General features: G+C 51.9%; 1 protein-coding gene across 1 annotated transcript in view; it reads left to right on the forward strand.

The window, feature by feature from the left end:
• ITIH5 (inter-alpha-trypsin inhibitor heavy chain 5) overlaps nucleotides 1-17,237 on the forward strand; it is an 87,534-nt gene that overhangs the window by 37,411 nt on the left and 32,886 nt on the right. Inside the window, exons 6-7 of the mRNA XM_060245973.1 lie at nucleotides 8,820-8,989; nucleotides 12,375-12,491. Of these exons, the coding sequence (XP_060101956.1) occupies nucleotides 8,820-8,989; nucleotides 12,375-12,491 (287 nt within the window). The remainder of the gene's footprint in view (nucleotides 1-8,819; nucleotides 8,990-12,374; nucleotides 12,492-17,237) is intronic.

A 17,237-nucleotide genomic window follows, 5' to 3' on the forward strand; every position in this document is an offset into this window, starting at 1 on the left:
TCCTTGAAAGGGCGGCTTCTGGGAGAGGAGGAGAAGGAGAAGGAGAAGGAGGAGGAGGAGGAGGAGGAGGAGAAGGAGAAGGAGAAGGAGAAGGAGGAGAAGAAGAAGGAGAAGAAGAAGGAGAAGGAGGAGAAGGAGGAGAAGGAGAAGAAGGAGAAGAAGAAGGAGAAGGAGGAGAAGGAGAAGAAGACGACCGCAGATTTATACCCCAACCTTCTTTCTGAACCAGAGTCTCAGAGCGGCTTACAATCTCCTTTACCTTCCTCCCCCACAACAGACACCCTGTAAGGTGTGTGGGGCTGAGAGAGCTCTCACAGAAGCTGCCCTTTCAAGGACAACGCCTGCAAGAGCTGTAGCTAACCCAAGGCAATTCCAGCAGCTGCAAGTGGAGGAGTGGAGAATCAAATCGGGTTCTCTCAGATTCTTAGCTGGGAGAACCGGGTTTGATTTCCCCACTCCTCTACATGCACCTGCTGGAATGGCTTTGGGTCGGCCATAGCTCTGGCAGAGGTTGTCCTTGAAAGGGGAGCTGCTGTGAGGGCCCTCTCAGCCCCACCGACCTCACAGGGTGTCTGTTGTGGGGGGAGAAGATATAGGTGATTGTAAGCCGCTCTGAGTCTCTTATTCAGAGAGAAGGGTGGGGTATAAATCTGCAATTCTTCTTCAAAAGATAGAGATCCAGCCAGCCCAAGCAGGCCTCGCTCACCTGGGGCTCTCCTTGGCTGCCCCCCCCCCACAGTGAAAAGGCCAGCAAGCCACCACCTGCCCAAAATCACATAAGAAGTGGAGAAAGGGTGGGCTTCTCCAGGGGTTAATGAGGGCTGCTGGGGGTGTGGCAAAGCCCCTGGTGGCTGGCTGGCTGCCCATTCTCCTGGTCCAGGGATTGTTATGCAGCTGCACCTACTATTCAATGGACAAGGTACGTAGGTGGGGAGGAAGAGGGGGAACCCTCAGAAAGGTTCAGGAGCTGTGCTCCTGTGAGCTCCTGCTGAATTCAAGGCCTGCCCCTCCCCTAATTCGGCAGAGCTCTCCTTATGCGCTCCACTCTTGCTAATTTTTCACACGCGCTGAACGTGTGCAGCACACCCAGGCATCGTCTCATCAATTTGCTCCAGCTTCATCTACTAAACGGGGAAAACAAAGGGGTGGAAAAGGTGTGACTCGTGGGCAGCTGGAAAAGGACAACTCGAATTTTATCCGGCACATCACGTTCAGAAGCAGATCGGCAGACGTGCAGACCAGCTGTTTGCTTTCCCCCGAGCAGGAAAGAGGATTTCGGAGCCAGGCAGGTGTTGGGGGCTTTTCTGGCCGCTACCTACAACGCAGTGGACAGGAAACTGAAGTTAGGAAGTCAGGCCCCTTTTGATGACCTCGTCGTCCGGCTGCTTTCCAAAGGACATGAAAAAGCAAAATTCCCCTTGCCGGTCCTCCATGGAATATCCTTTTCCTCTTTACACAGCGTACAGCCATTTGCTTCCCATTTAGACCCAGGTTTTAACAGGGCTGTTGATCTGAGACATGATCGAGGAGGGATCACCCCTTGAGAGCCAGTTTGGTGTCGTGGTTAAGTGAGCAGACTCTTATCTGGGAGAACTGGGGTTGATTCCCCACTCCTCCACTTGCAGTTGCTGGAATGGCCTTGGGTCAGTCATAGCTATTGCAGGAGTTGGGTGTTTGTTGTGTGAGGGGGAAGGTAAAGGAGATTGTGACCGCTCTGAGATTCAGAGTATAGGGTGGGATATAAATCCAATATCATCTTCTTCTTCCTCTCCTCCTCCTCATAGGGTGTCTGTTGTGGGGGAGGGGGAAGATAAAGGAGATCGTGAACACTCTGAGACTCTGAGATTCAGAGTATAGGGCGGGATATAAATCCAATATCATCTTCTTCTTCCTCTCCTCCTCCTCATAGGGTGTCTGTTGTGGGGGAGGGGGAAGATAAAGGAGATCGTGAACACTCTGAGACTCTGAGATTCAGAGTATAGGGCGGGATATAAATCCAATATCATCTTCTTCTTCCTCTCCTCCTCCTCATAGGGTGCCTGTTGTGGGGGAGGGGGAAGATAAAGGAGATCGTGAACACTCTGAGACTCTGAGATTCAGAGTATAGGGCGGGATATAAATCCAATATCATCATCTTCTTGAATTTCCATGGGAAATTCTCAGCGGATGACTCCCCCAAAGGGTCACCAGCAGGTAGGGTTGCCAGACCACTGGTGAGGGATGGGGGGCCGGGTTGCCAACTTCAAGCTAGGAAACACCTGGAGATTTGGGGATGGAGCCTGGGAGGGCAGGCAGGGGTGGCGCTAGGGTTTTTGCTGCCCCAGGCCACCCCTCCAACCGCGCCCCCCCATGGGGGGGTCTTTAAAGGGGAGAGGGGTTGCAGCGTGCTCTCTTTTGTCCCATGAGGGAAGGAGGGGGTGTGTCTCCATCTTTGCGCTCCGTCTGCATCCCCTTGCAGGGGAGGCAGCCCGAGAGCGAGGCTGAGCCGCCTCTTTCCTCCGCCCGAGCCTCAGGCAAGGGGGAAAGGTGGTGTGGGCCAGCTGGCGTGTGGGTAGGGTGTGCCTAGTAGCGCTCCATAGGTCATTCGGCGCCCTAGGCGGCAGCCTACATGGCCTACTCCAACCCGCCAGCCATGAAGGCAGGGACCTCAGTGGGTTACAAGGCCATAGAGCCCACCCTGCAAAGTGTCCATTTTCTCCAGGGGAACTCTCTCTGTAATCTGGAAATCCCCAGGTCCCACCTGGAGGTTGGCATCCCTGCTAGCTGATGGGATCAAGCCGAGCCCAGTGCTGTAGGGGGTGATTGGCATGGACCCGGTCAGTGCTGTAGGGGGTGATTGGCATGGACCCGGTCAGTGGCAACCCTTGTTTCCCCTCAATAACATTTCTGACAATAACCCTGCAAGGTTGCGCAATATTGTTATTCCCAGTTTGATCGGATTGTCAGTTTGCAGTAGGGTTGCCAAGCCCAACTCTGAAAATACCTGGGGACTTTAGGGGTGGAGCCAGGAGACTTCCCCATTCACTAAAATAAATAAAGAGACAGCAGTGCAATTTCCCTGCATAGTCTTCATTTCCTTGTCCCCCCGCCGCCTCCCAGTAATTCCAGTAAATGAAAGTGAACCCACACTAACAAAGCAGCCAAAACAAATTCTGACTGATTATCCACTAGCCTTACGCCGCTCTCACGCTCCTCTTATCCGTGGGGCTTCCGTTGGATTTCTCACTATCTGCTTCTGGGGCTGCAGCTCGCACCGCCTCTTTTGCACAGCAAACAAATTCCTCTAAAAACCCGTTTCTGTTTGCTGCAGCAAAAAAGGCGAAGCTAATTGCAGCAAATAATGTGGAATCTGAGGCAAGCCCCACTGAGAAGAGGAGTGGGAAAGTGGCGTAAGGCTAGCGGGGAATCGCTCAGAGTTTGCAAGCATGCACTTGTGATCTCACTGGGGCTTTCCGCACAGGAACTGCGGTATTTCCAACCAACTTCTTCAGGCTAACACAGGTAAAAGAAAAGACAGAGAGGTGGAGTTTTCCTCCATCCCATAAACAGGTTTCTATACAAAAATGTTTGGAACAATGCAAAACAAGCACAGAGTCTGTACTCTCTCTCACTCTCTCACACACACACTCACTGGCTCTGGTTCCTATAAAAAGACTTCTGCTCTTACTCTTTCACCCAGATGCTTGGCTCTGCTGCTGGCCCCTCCTGATGCAGCTTTCACTGCCTGCTCAAATTTAAAGGCATACACACACACATTGTAAAATGTGACGTGTTTGCAGGCTTCTAAACATCTGGGAGATCCAGCTGTGGGGGCAGGGCTTCTTCCAATCCCCAGGTGCGGACAGGGGCCCCCAGTTAGGAGGCCCTCCCCCTGCTTCAGGGTCATCAGAAAGCAGGGGCGGGGAGAGGGAAATGTCTGCTGGCCACTCCGTTATTCCCTATGAAGACTGATTCCCACAAAGGTATAATGGTGAATTGATCTGCGAGTATCTAGGGCTCTGAGGGGACTGATTTTTGAGGCAGAGGCACCAAATTTGCAGCAAAGCATCCGGTGCCTCTCCCCAAAATACCCTCCAGGTTTCAAAAAAGTTTGGATCAGGGGGTCCAGTCCTATGAGCCCCCAAAGAAGATGCCCCTATCCATTATTTCCAATGGAGGGGAGGCATTTCAAAGGTGTGCTGTCCCTTTAAATGTGATAGCTAGACTCCCCTTTGGAATTCAATGATGCTTGTCACAACCTTGCTCCTGGCTCCACCCCCAATGTCTGCTGGCTCCACCCCAAAGGCTCCTGGCTCCGCCCACAAAGTCCCTGGATATTTCTTAAATTGGACTTGGCAGCCCTACGCAGTGTTCCTCGGCTGGAACTGGGAGTTCGGGGAGTAGGCTTCCCAACCCTCCCGCCCTGGCGGGGGACCCCAGGATTTCCAGCCTCTTCCCCTGCTCCCCAAAAAAACGGAAGCGGGGGGGAGGGGGGGAAACGGCGCCAAGGAGCGCGACGAGCCGCCCCATCTCGGAGCGGGCGACGCCGCTGCGCGGCTGCCGCCTCTTCTCCACTCACCGTAGCTGCTCCTCCGAGATGGGCTCAGGCTGAGCCCATCTCGGAGGAGCAGCTAAGATGAAGCCGAGAAGAGGCGGCAGCAGCGCAGTGCCATCGCCCGCTCCGCCTCTGAAGTAAAATCAGAGAAGGAGAGGGTGGAGGCAGGCCAGGAGCGTGGCGAGTCTGGCTCCTGGCCTGCCTCCACCCTCCCCTTCTCTGATTTTACCTCAGAGGCGGAGCGGGCGATGGCGCTGCGCTGCTGCCGCTGCTGCGCTGTTGCCGCCTCAGCCTGAGCCCATCTCGGAGGAGCAGCTACAATGAGCGGAGAAGAGGCGGCAGCAGCACAGCGGCCGCCCGCTCCGAGATTGGGCGGCTCGCCACGCTCCTTGGCGCCGTTTCCCCCTCTCCCCCCTAGCTCCACCCCAGTGTCTCCTGGCTCCACCCCCAAAGTCTCCTGGCTCCACCCCCAAAGTCCCCAGGTATTTCTGAAATTGGACTTGGCAACCCTATCGGGGAGCCTAATTCCAGGTGGGGGCAGGAGATCTCTACGAATTCCAGCTAGGTTTGCCAGGCTTGAGGGGACACCTGGAGCTCTCCCACTATTGCAGTTTATCTCCACACAACCAAGCTCAGTTCCTCTGGAGGAAACGGCTGCTTTGGAGAATACATTCTATGGTGAGAGACCCCCTTTGGAGGTCCCTCCCTTCCCCAAACCCCACAAAGTTATGCTGCACATCCAAAATCTCCAGGGGTTTCCCAGCCCAGAGCTGGCAGCCCTCGGGGGATAGGGGGTGGGACTGAGATGAACAATCTTGCCTAAACTCACTTTGTCATGTCACAAGTCAGATTCAAACCTGCTTCCTAGCTCAGCCACTGTGCTCTGTGTACTTAAGTGCTGTTAAGTTGCAACCCAGCAATTCCAGCAAGGGGCTTTCGAGGCAAGGGAGAAGCAGAGGTGGTTGGCCATGGCCTTCCTCTGCAGAGCCTTCCTTGGTGGTGTCTCATCCAAGCCTTATGGTGACCCCAGCAAGGGGCTTTCAAGGCAAGGGAAAAGCAGAGGTGGTTGGCCATTGCCTTCCTCTGCAGAGCCTCCCTTGGTGGTCTCTCATCCAAGCCTTATGGAGACCCCAGCAAGGGGCTTTCGAGGCAAGTGAGAAGCAAAGGAGGTTTGCCATTACCTGCCTCTGCAGAGCCTTCCTTGGTGGTCTCCCATCTAAGCCTTATGGTGACCCCAGCAAGGGGCTTTCAAGGCAAGGGAGAAGCAGAGGTGGTTGGCCATTGCCTTCCTCTGCAGAGCCTTCCTTGGTGGTGTCTCATCCAAGCCTTACGGTGACTCCAGCAAGGGGCTTTCAAGGCAAGGGAGAAGCAGAGGTGGTTGGCCATGGCCTTCCTCTGCAGAGCCTTCCTTGGTGGTCTCTCATCCAAGCCTTACGGTGACTCCAGCAAGGGGCTTTCAAGGCAAGGGAGAAGCAGAGGTGGTCGGCCATTGCCTTCCTCTGCAGAGCCTTCCTTGGTGGTGTCTCATCCAAGCCTTATGGTGACCCCAGCAAGGGGCTTTCAAGGCAAGGGAGAAGCAGAGGTGGTTGGCCATTGCCTTCCTCTGCAGAGCCTTCCTTGGTGGTGTCTCATCCAAGCCTTACGGTGACTCCAGCAAGGGGCTTTCAAGGCAAGGGAGAAGCAGAGGTGGTTGGCCATTGCCTTCCTCTGCAGAGCCTTCCTTGGTGGTCTCTCATCCAAGCCTTATGGTGACCCCAGCAAGGGGCTTTCAAGGCAAGGGAGAAGCAGAGGTGGTTGGCCATTGCCTTCCTCTGCAGAGCCTTCCTTGGTGGTGTCTCATCCAAGCCTTACGGTGACTCCAGCAAGGGGCTTTCAAGGCAAGGGAGAAGCAGAGGTGGTTGGCCATTGCCTTCCTCTGCAGAGCCTTCCTTGGTGGTCTCTCATCCAAGCCTTACGGTGACTCCAGCAAGGGGCTTTCAAGGCAAGGGAGAAGCAGAGGTGGTCGGCCATTGCCTTCCTCTGCAGAGCCTTCCTTGGTGGTGTCTCATCCAAGCCTTATGGTGACCCCAGCAAGGGGCTTTCAAGGCAAGGGAGAAGCAGAGATGGTTGGCCATTGCCTTCCTCTGCAGAGCCTTCCTTGGTGGTCTCTCATCCAAGCCTTACGGTGACTCCAGCAAGGGGCTTTCAAGGCAAGGGAGAAGCAGAGGTGGTTGGCCATTGCCTTCCTCTGCAGAGCCTTCCTTGGTGGTCTCTCATCCAAGCCTTATGGTGACCCCAGCAAGGGGCTTTCAAGGCAAGGGAGAAGCAGAGGTGGTTGGCCATGGCCTTCCTCTGCAGAGCCTTCCCTGGTGGTCTCTCATCCAAGCCTTATGGTGACCCCAGCAAGGGGCTTTCAAGGCAAGGGAGAAGCAGAGGTGGTTGGCCATGGCCTTCCTCTGCAGAGCCTTCCTTGGTGGTCTCTCATCCAAGCCTTATGGTGACCCCAGCAAGGGGCTTTCAAGGCAAGGGAGAAGCAGAGGTGGTTGGCCATGGCCTTCCTCTGCAGAGCCTTCCTTGGTGGTCTCTCATCCAAGCCTTATGGTGACCCCAGCAAGGGGCTTTCAAGGCAAGGGAGAAGCAGAGGAGGTTTGCCATGGCCTTCCTCTGCAGAGCCTTCCTTGGTGGTCTCCCATCCAAGCCTTATGGTGACCCCAGCAAGGGGCTTTCAAGGCAAGGGAGAAGCAGAGGAGGTTTGCCATGGCCTTCCTCTGCAGAGCCTTCCTTGGTGGTCTCCCATCCAAGCCTTATGGTGACCCCAGCAAGGGGCTTTCAAGGCAAGGGAGAAGCAGAGGAGGTTTGCCATGGCCTTCCTCTGCAGAGCCTTCCTTGGTGGTCTCCCATCCAAGCCTTATGGTGACCCCAGCAAGGGGCTTTCAAGGCAAGGGAGAAGCAGAGGTGGTTAGCCATGGCCTTCCTCTGCAGAGCCTTCCCTGGTGGTCTCTCATCCAAGCCTTATGGTGACCCCAGCAAGGGGCTTTCAAGGCAAGGGAGAAGCAGAGGTGGTTTGCCACGGCCTTCCTCTGCAGAGCCTTCCTTGGTGGTCTCTCATCCAAGCCTTATGGTGACCCCAGCAAGGGGCTTTCAAGGCAAGGGAGAAGCAGAGGTGGTTTGCCACGGCCTTCCTCTGCAGAGCCTTCCTTGGTGGTCTCCCATCCAAGCCTTATGGTGACCCCAGCAAGGGGCTTTCAAGGCAAGGGAGAAGCAGAGGTGGTTAGCCATGGCCTTCCTCTGCAGAGCCTTCCCTGGTGGTCTCTCATCCAAGCCTTATGGTGACCCCAGCAAGGGGCTTTCAAGGCAAGGGAGAAGCAGAGGTGGTTTGCCACGGCCTTCCTCCGCAGAGCCTTCCTTGGTGGTCTCCCATCCATGTGCTGACCCTGCTTAGCTTCTGAGATCTGATGCCACCTTCACTCCCCAGGAGCCACATACAGGTTTATTAAATTCCTCTGGCGGTCATGTGGCTCTTTCACACATATTGCAAGGCTCTCGAAGCCCCCACCACCCTGACGGCCAGCTTGGAGAAGGCATCTGTCTCTTTAAATCGTTTCTACAAGCCAAGCCAGCCAGTGGCTTGGGAAATGCATTTAAAGTTGATTTCTTTCCACCTCTCCCTCCCTTCCCTCCCCCCCAGTTATTTGACTTCCTCCCTCCCTCAAACATCTGACGTTCATGTCTTGTGGCTCTCAAACATCTGACGTTTATTCTGTGGGGCTCTTACATCAGGCAAGTTTGGCCGCCTCTTTACTAGGGTGTGGTCACCCAAACCCATGCTCTGTAATGTCGCCCAATTTTTCCGCATGTTATGCAGGGAGGATCCATCACATATAGCAGGGGTGGCCAACAGTAGCTCTCCAGATGTTTTTTGCCTACAACTCCCGTCAGCCCCAACCATTGGCCATGCTGGCTGGGGCTGATGGGAGTTGTAGGCAAAAAAACATCTGGAGAGCTACCGTTGGCCACCCCTGACATAAAGGGTTTCCAGCCACCTCCCTAGGCCTGGAGATCTCCCACTATCACATCTAATCTCACGACTATAGAGATCAGTTTTCCTGCAGAAAGATGGCTGCTTAGGAGGGTGGATTTGATGGCATTGAACCTTGCTGAGGTCCCTCCCCTTTGCAAACCCCACCCTCTCCAGGCCGCCCCCCCAAAAATCTCCAGGGCTTTCTCATTGCAAAACTAATCGTGATTCTCTTAGAAAAATGCAACATGTGAGGCGTGGCCAAGTGATGGCATCTTTTCCCCTCAGATGATGTATCTCCACCCCCTTCGACGGTGATCGGCCAGACAAAAACTCTGGCCAAAGTGACCTTCAGTCCCAGCGTGGTCCAGCAAGCCAAGATTGCACGGAGTGGCATTCTGGGAGATTTTATTGTCCGATACGATGTCAACAGGGAGCTGAGTGTCGGGGACGTGCAGGTAGGGTGTGAATCGGTCCTCTCCTTATGGAACTGTGAAATACGCTGTGTGGGTTTCTGAAGTCAAATGGCAACTCATCCAACCCATACCCCACCAACATTCTGTATCACACAGTGGCCAAAACCCAGGTAGCATCAGGAGATCCACCAGCAGGGCCATAAGAGAAGCCATGCTGGATCAGGCCAATGGCCCGTCCAGTCCAACACTCCATGTCACACAGTGGCCAGAACCCAGGGGCCATCAGGAGGTCCACCAGCAGGGCCATAAGAACATAAGAGAAGCCATGCTGGATCAGGCCAATGGCCCATCCAGTCCAACACTCTGTGTCACACAATGTCCAAAACCCAGGTGCCATCAGGAGGTCAACCAGCAGGGCCAGAATTCCAGAAGCCCTCCCACTGTTACCCCACCCCCAAGCACCAAGAATGCTAACCATCACTGCCCCCAGACAGAGTGTTCTGTGTATATCTTGTGGATATATAAACACGAGAGAAGCCATGTTGGATCAGTCCAGTGGCCCATCCAGTTCGACACTCTGTGTCACCCAGTGGCCAAACCCCAGGGGCCATCAGGAGGTCCACCAGTGGGTCCAGAACTCCAGAAGCCCTCCCACATCCCTAATTCTCACCCTGGCTTGTCCACCGAAAAGGCCCCAGATGTTGGTGAAGGCCTTTCAGTGCCTAAAACCCTGGAGAGTTGCTGACAGTCAGAACAAACAAACAATACATAGTTATCAAAGGCCAGTAGGTATTAGATAGCTCCATACAGACATTCTTCCCTGACGCATTTTGTATTTGACCTTCTGTCCAGGTTCCAGGGCAAAGTGGGACTTTCATGCATTCAAATCACGATCCCTAGTTCCTGCTCATTCCTTAAGAGAAGGACTGGCATGATTTATCTGGTCATTAATTCGTGGGATGGTGGCTCATCATCATAGTTCTCCTTCATGACCTCTTAGCATGGTGAAAGATCCTTTTTGTGTGGCAGCCCATGTGTTTGGGCAGAGTGCCAGCACGCACACTGCAAAAGCAAACAGATTTCTAGCAGCCACAGCAGACCAGACTGCTGCATGGATCAGATGTAAAAACACACTGCAATATATCAGACTGGATAATTAGGAGAGGGGCTAAGGCTCAGTGGTAAAGCATCTGCTTGGCATGCAGAAGGTCCCAGGTTCAATCCCAGGCATCTCCATTTATAGCAGACAATATTGACCTCAATCAACCAAGTGCCTGATTCAGTATAAGGCAGCTACCTGTGAGAGTTCCATTAGGTTCAGATGCTGTGGCTCAGTGGTAGGGCATCTACTCGGCATGCAGAAGGTCCCAAGTTCAATCCCCAGCATCTCCGGTCATAGCAGACAATATTGACCTCAATCAACCAAGTATAATATGATTCAGTATAAGGCAGCTACCTGTGACAGTTCCATTCGGGTCAGAGGCCATGGCTCAGTGGTTAGAGCATCTGCTTGGCATGCAGAAGGTCCCAGGTTCAATCCCTGGCATCTCCAGTTATAGAAGACAATATTGACCTCAATCAACCAAGTGTCTGATTCACCATAAGGCATCGCTAGTTAAGAAGGACCAGGTAGTAGGAGAGGATGTGAAAGACCTCTGCCTGAGACTCTGGAAATCTGCTTCCACTCAGAGTAGACAATACTCACCTTAATAGACCAAAGGTTTGATTAAGTATTAAGGCAATTTTGTGTGCATACCCCATATTTCCCATCCTGGTCCTGAGTTTGGTTGTAGCACCCAATTTGTATTCCTATTGATTACTCATAATCAGGGTTTTTTTTGTTACAAGAACTCCTTTGCATATTAGGCCACACTCCCTTGACGTAGCCAGTCCTCCAAGAGCTTACAGGAGGCCCTGTTCTAAGAGCCTTGTAAGCTCTTGGAGGATTGGCTACATCGGGGTGGGGCTTAATATGCAAAGAAGCTCCTGCTACAAAATGAACCCTGCAATAATTGTCCAGTTCAAGATTTGCACGGGCTGAAATCCTAGCAGGTAGAATACCACTGAAAAACACTGAGTACACTCAGGGCTTTTTTGGTAGGAAAAAACCCAGCGTTAACTCATTTGCATATTAGGCCACACCCCCTGATGTCACCATTGTTTCATATAGGGCTTTTTGTAGAAAAAGCCCAGAAGGAGCTGATTTGCATATTAGGCCACACCCCCTGACACAAAGCCAGCCGGAACTGCGTTCCTGTGCGTTCCTGAGTATACTTCAATCCTTGTATATGATTTATCCTATATACAATTTTAAACCAGGAGAGCCAGTTTGGTGTAGTGGTTGAGTGTGCGGACTCTTATCTGGGAGAACTGGGTTTGATTCCCCACTCCTCCACTTGCACCTGCTGGAATGGCCTTGGGTCAGCCATAGCTCTGGCAGAGGTTGTTCTTGAAAGGGCAGCTGCTGTGAGAGCCCTCTCAGCCCCACCCACCTCACAGGGTGTCTGTTGTGTGCGGGGGGAAGGTAAAGGAAATTGTGAGCCCCTCTGAGACTCTTCGGAGTGGAGGGCGGGATATAAATCCAATATCTTCTTCTTCTTCACTGTATACAAATATCAACATCAATTTCCAATTTCTTCCCTCCTGAAAAATTTAAAAATGATTAACAAATTATTTCCAATGCTTTCCAACAGAGGGATTTTCAGAAATCCTTCCTCCAATAAACAAAGTTCACAGTGCAGTCCGTAACGTCTTGTGAAATGCTTTCAAATGGAAAGGCCAGGAAATCTTTGCAGCCTTCATAAGACGTCTCCTCTAGATTTCAAGACGTTTCAATAACTGGTCTTCTTCAGTTAATCAGGCTGTTAAAATGGAACTATAATACACCACAATTTAAGACGATTAACCATACACGTCGCCAGCGCCATACCTCGACATACACATGCTATTTCAGTGATTTCTTCCACAGACTCCAAGTTCAAAGCTACAACAGAATCATTGGGTTCTCAGTCTAAGTTTGTTACGCACAACTTTTTAAAGAGCCTGCCCCGTAGGTTCCTAAGGATCATTGGCTTTCCTAAAGAGACCGCATGCTACAAAAAAGCAGAATACTCTATACCAGGGGTGGCCAACGGTCGCTCTCCAGATGTTTTTTGCCTACAACTCCCATCAGCCCCAGCCAGCATGGCCAATGGCCGGGGCTGATGGGAGTTGAAGGTGAAAATCATCGGGAGAGCTACTGTTGGCCATCCCTGCTCTATATCATGATTGAGTCAACTGAAAAATGAACCTGTTGTAGAAGAAAACGTTGTACATTCATTGTTCTATCATTTCCTTGAAATGCAAAAATAGAGCTGGCTAAAATCCTGGCAACATGACAGAGGATGCATTCGGGCACTGATTCTTTTTTCCCTTTCCTGCCCACCAGGTTTTGAATGGATACTTCGTGCACTATTTTGCTCCTAAAGATCTCCCGCCACTCCCGAAGAATGTTGTGTTTGTGCTCGACAGCAGCGCCTCCATGGTGGGGACCAAACTACGGCAGGTGAGGACCTCACCTTGGGGTATCCAGTGCCGGACGGATGGTTACGGACTCTGGGGAACCCTTTTGTCATCCCTGGGTGTGGGATCCCACACTTATTTCCCTCCATTGTGAGAACTGTCCATTGATTCCTACTCTTTGCTTGCTCCCATTGAACCGGATGGATTTGGGTGGGCGGCTGGGGTGTGGCTAGCTCAGGAGTCAGGAGCCACACGTGGCTCTTTCACACATATTGTGTGGCTCTTGAAGAAGAAGAAGATATTGGATTTATATCCCGTCCTCCACTCCCAATCTCAGAGTCTCAGAGCGGCTCACAATCTCCTTTACCTTCCCCGCCTCCCACAACAGACACCCTGTGAGGTGGGCGGGGCTGAGAGAGCTCTCCCAGGTGGGCAGGGCTGAGAGAGCTCTCCCAGAAGCTGCCCTTTCAAGGACAACTCCTGCGAGGGCTATGGCTGACTCAAGGCCACTCCAGTAGGAGCAAGTGGAGGCATGGGAGAACTGGGTCAGGACCAGCTTGGAGATGGCATTTCAAGTTAAAAGTTGCTTTCTTTCCACCTCTTCTTCCTTCCCCTTCGGCCATTTCTTTATTTCCCTTTCTCTTTCCTTCCTTCCTTCTTTCCTTTCTTCTCTATTTTCCTTCCTTCCACCTCTATTTTCCTTCCTTCCACCTCTATTTTCCTTCCTTCCTTCCTCCCTCCCTCTCTTTTCTCAAACATCTGACATCCATGTCTTGTGACTCTCAAGCATCTGACGTTTATTCTATGCAGCTGTTCCATTAAGCAAGTTCAGCCACCCCTGGTCTCAAGCAACAAAAAAAAGTTGGAGTCCAGTGGCACCTTTAAGACCAACAGAGTTTAATTGTGGGCATCAGCTTCTGTGTGCACGCACACTTCTTCAGATACTTGCCGTGTAACCTGTTTTAATCCATAAGAGAACCTGCCCTGTGCTTCATAGGGATTTGACCCTGACAAGATGGTGCTCTCATTAGCTGTGGCCTCATGTAAGGTGCATCTTGCTGAGCAGGCCAAGCAAAGCAACCCAGAGCTAGCAAAGATCTGCTGGAAAGAAGGATTAAGTCTCTCTCCTACCAGGAACTAGTGTGAACAGTCCAGTGGCGAGCCGGTCACGGATTAACCTTTCCTGCGGTTTTAGTTTCCTCCTGATGAAGCATGGATTAGGAGGGATTAACATTTTTGATTCATGCCCCACTGTTTGAAACAGCCAGGGATTAATCCTTGGAGACGGGTAAAGTTGCGATTCGGCACAGAGTGACGCTTGGTTTTAGACCCCCCCCCCCATTGATTTCAGTGAAATTCTGAGCATAGCTATGTGCAAGGCTTCTTTTGTAGAAAAAGCCCCGCAGGAACTCATTTGCATATTAGGCCAACCCCCCCCCCCCGACATCACTATTGTTTCACAAAGGGCTTTTTTGTAGAAAAAGCCCAGCAGGAACTCATTTGCATCTTAAGCCACACCCCTGACGCCAAGCCAGCCAGAACTGTGTGTTCCTGCTCAAAAAAAGCCAACTATGTGTATAACCAGCGGCAGGGCCTCTGCTTGGCATGCAGAAGGTCCCAGGTTCAATCTCTGCCATCTCTAGTTAAAAAGGACCAGCCAAGGTTGCCAATCCCCAGTTGGGGGCAGTGGATCCCCTGGATTGGAGGCCCTCCCCCTGCCTCAGGGTCATCAGAAAGTGGGGGGAGGGAAATGTCTGCTGGGCACTCCATTATTCCCTATGGAGACTTATTCCCATAGGGTATAATGGAGAATTGATCTGCGGATATCTGGGGCTCTGGGAGGGCTGTTTTTTGAGATAGAGGCACCAGTTTCAGTACAGCATCTAGTGTCTCTCCCCAAAATATCCCCCAAGTTTCAAAACGATTGGACCAGGGGGTCCAATTCTATGAGCCCCAAAAGAAGGTGCCCCTATCCTTCGTTATTTCCTGTGGAAGGAAGGCATTGAAAAGGTGTGCCGTCCCTTTAAATGTGATGGCCAGAACTCCCTTTGGAGTTCAAGTAGGCTTGTCACAACCTTTCTCCTGGCTCCGCCCCCAGTGTCTCCTGGCTTCAGCCCACAAGTCCCCAGATATTTCTTGAATTGGACTTGGCAACCTTAGGCCCAGCTAGGAGGTGATGTGAAAGATCTCTGCCTGAGACCCAGGATTGCTGCTGCCAGTCTGAGTAGATGCTGAGGCCTTCACCCTGAGGTTTAGTACTTTTAAAGCCATCGATACACCTATCCTCCATGAATCTGTCTGATCCCCTCTTTAAAGTTGTTTCTTCCTGCAGCCATCACTATGTCCTCTGGCAGCTACCCCCCTATTGTAATCACTGGGCATTTTCGCACTGACCTTACGCCGGAGCGACGTCCCTCTTTACCGCGCAGCGTCTGCGCGGATTTCACACTAATTGCTCCGCAGAACCCGGAAGAGCCGCAGAGTCCCGCGGCTTTTGCGTCGCAAATGTAAACTGCCAAAAACCAGTTTACATTTGCGACGCAAAAACCGCGGGACTTTGCGGCTCTTCCGGGTTCTGCGGAACAATTAGTGCGAAATCGGCGCAGACGCTGCGCGGTGAAGAGGGGCGTCGCTCCGGCGTAAGGTCAGTGCGAAAACGCCCACTCTGTGTAAAGCAGTGTTTCCTTTTGTCCATCCTTGTGTCAACTCAGGGGGGTCTTACCAATTGCTGCCACCACTCTGGGTTAAGAGTTCCTCTTGAGAACATGAGAACTAGGGTTGCCAAGTCCAATTTAAGAAATATCTGGGGACTTTGGGGGTGGAGCCAGGAGACATTAGGGGTGGACCCAAGATCAAGGCTGTGACAAGCATAATTGAACTCCAAAGAGAGTTCTGGCCATCACATTTAAAGGGACGGCACACCTTTTCAATGCCTTCCTTCCACAGGAAATAATGAAGGATAGGGGGGGAAATGTCTGCTGGGCACTCCATTATTTCTTATGAAGATCAATTCCCATAGGGTATAATAGGACATTGATCCGTGGGTTTCTGGGGCTCTGAGGAGGCTGTTTTTGAGGTAGAGGCATCAAATCTTCAGTATAGCATCTAGTGCCTCTCCCCAAAATACCCACCAAGTTTCAAAAAGATTGGACCAGGGGTCCAATTCTATGATCCCCCAAAGAAGGTGCCCCTATTCTTCATTATTCCGAATGGAGGGAAGGCATTTAAAAGGTGTGCGGTCCCTTGAAATGTGATGGCCAGAACTCCCTTTGGAGTCAATTATACTTGTCACACCCTTGCTCCTGGCTCCACCCCCACTGTCTCCTGGCTCCATCCCCAAAGTCTCCTGGCTCCACCCCCAAAGTCCCCAGATATTTCTTGAGTCTGACTTGGCAACCCTAAATAGGGAGAGGGCATCTGCCTGTACCCACAGAATGGTTATGCCATCGTCTAGAGCGTTTATGTAACAGTCACCCCAGGTGCCAAAGGAAGCTGTCTTTAGAATCGGAGTGGAAACCGGGAATGAATGGACATGCGGAGGACTCCCAAATGAGGAGGCCTTTGTGGTGGCTCAATGGGAAGGTTGTTGTGTGTGTGCAGTCGAGACAGCGGAACATTGTGTCCCTTTCGACTCGCTCGGTTTCTATTTCGTGCGCTTGGGCAACCTCGCGTTCACCCTTGGCCCACGCCGCGCAACAAGCGAGGGATTGTGTGACGGAAAGGCCACCGATGCTGCAGTTGCCGTCTGTGAATGTCCTCCGACTGGAATGATGTCACGTCACTATCTGAGGAAAAAAACCCCCCTCCCCGTTGGTAGTTTTTTCCGGATTGGGTTTAGGGGGGAGCGATTGAGCTCTCGGAAGACTGCGGCTGATGGCATTGCATTGTGGGAAATCCACAGTGCAGCGTTTTAGTCTGAGCTAGGGTTGCCAATCCCCAGGTGGGGGCAGGGGATCCCCCGGTTTGGAGACCCTCCCCCCGCTTCAGGGTCATCAGAAAGCGGGGGGAGGGGAGGGGAATGTCTGCTGGGAACTCTATTATACCCTATGGAGACATTCCCATAGGAAATAATAGATAATTGATTCATGGGTATCTGGGGCTCGGGGGGGGGGCTGTTTTTTGAGGTAGAGGCACCAAATTTTCATTATAGCATCCAGCACCTCTCCCCCAAATAATTCCCAAGTTTCAAAAGGATTGGAACAGGGGGTCCAATTCTATGAGCCCCAAAAGAAGGTGCCCCTATCTTTCATTATTTCCTATGGAAGGAAGGCATTTTAAAAGGTGTGCAGTCCCTTTAAATGTGGTGGCCAGAACTCCCTTTGGAGTCAATTATGCTTGTCACACCCTTGCTCCTGGCTCCACCCCCACTGTCTCCTGGCTCCACCCCCAAAGTCCCCAGATATTTCTTGAATTGGACTTGGCAACCCTAGTCTGAGCATCTAGGAGGGAAAAGCCAGGGTCTTTTTTTTTTGAGCAGGAATGCACAGGAACACAGTTCTGGCAGGCTCAGATCCAGGGGGTGTGGGCTAATATGCAAATGAATCCCTGCTGAGCTTTTTCCGCAAAAAAAGCCCTGTGTGAAACAATGGTGACGCCAAGGGGGGGGGGGTGTCGAAACGCATATGGTTCTTGTGGGGATTGTAAATCCATCGAATGTATATGTGAAACTATACATGGTTTGCATGTTTTATGCAGTCTGAAATTCAGACCGATTTCGCACTATGCTTGTTCTGGAGTAGAGAGCCCTTAATTTTTTTTTTATATATATTTGTTTAATAGGCTTATTTTT

This window comes from Heteronotia binoei, chromosome 8, assembly GCF_032191835.1.
Source record: "Heteronotia binoei isolate CCM8104 ecotype False Entrance Well chromosome 8, APGP_CSIRO_Hbin_v1, whole genome shotgun sequence".
Taxonomy (NCBI): Eukaryota; Metazoa; Chordata; class Lepidosauria; order Squamata; family Gekkonidae; genus Heteronotia; species Heteronotia binoei.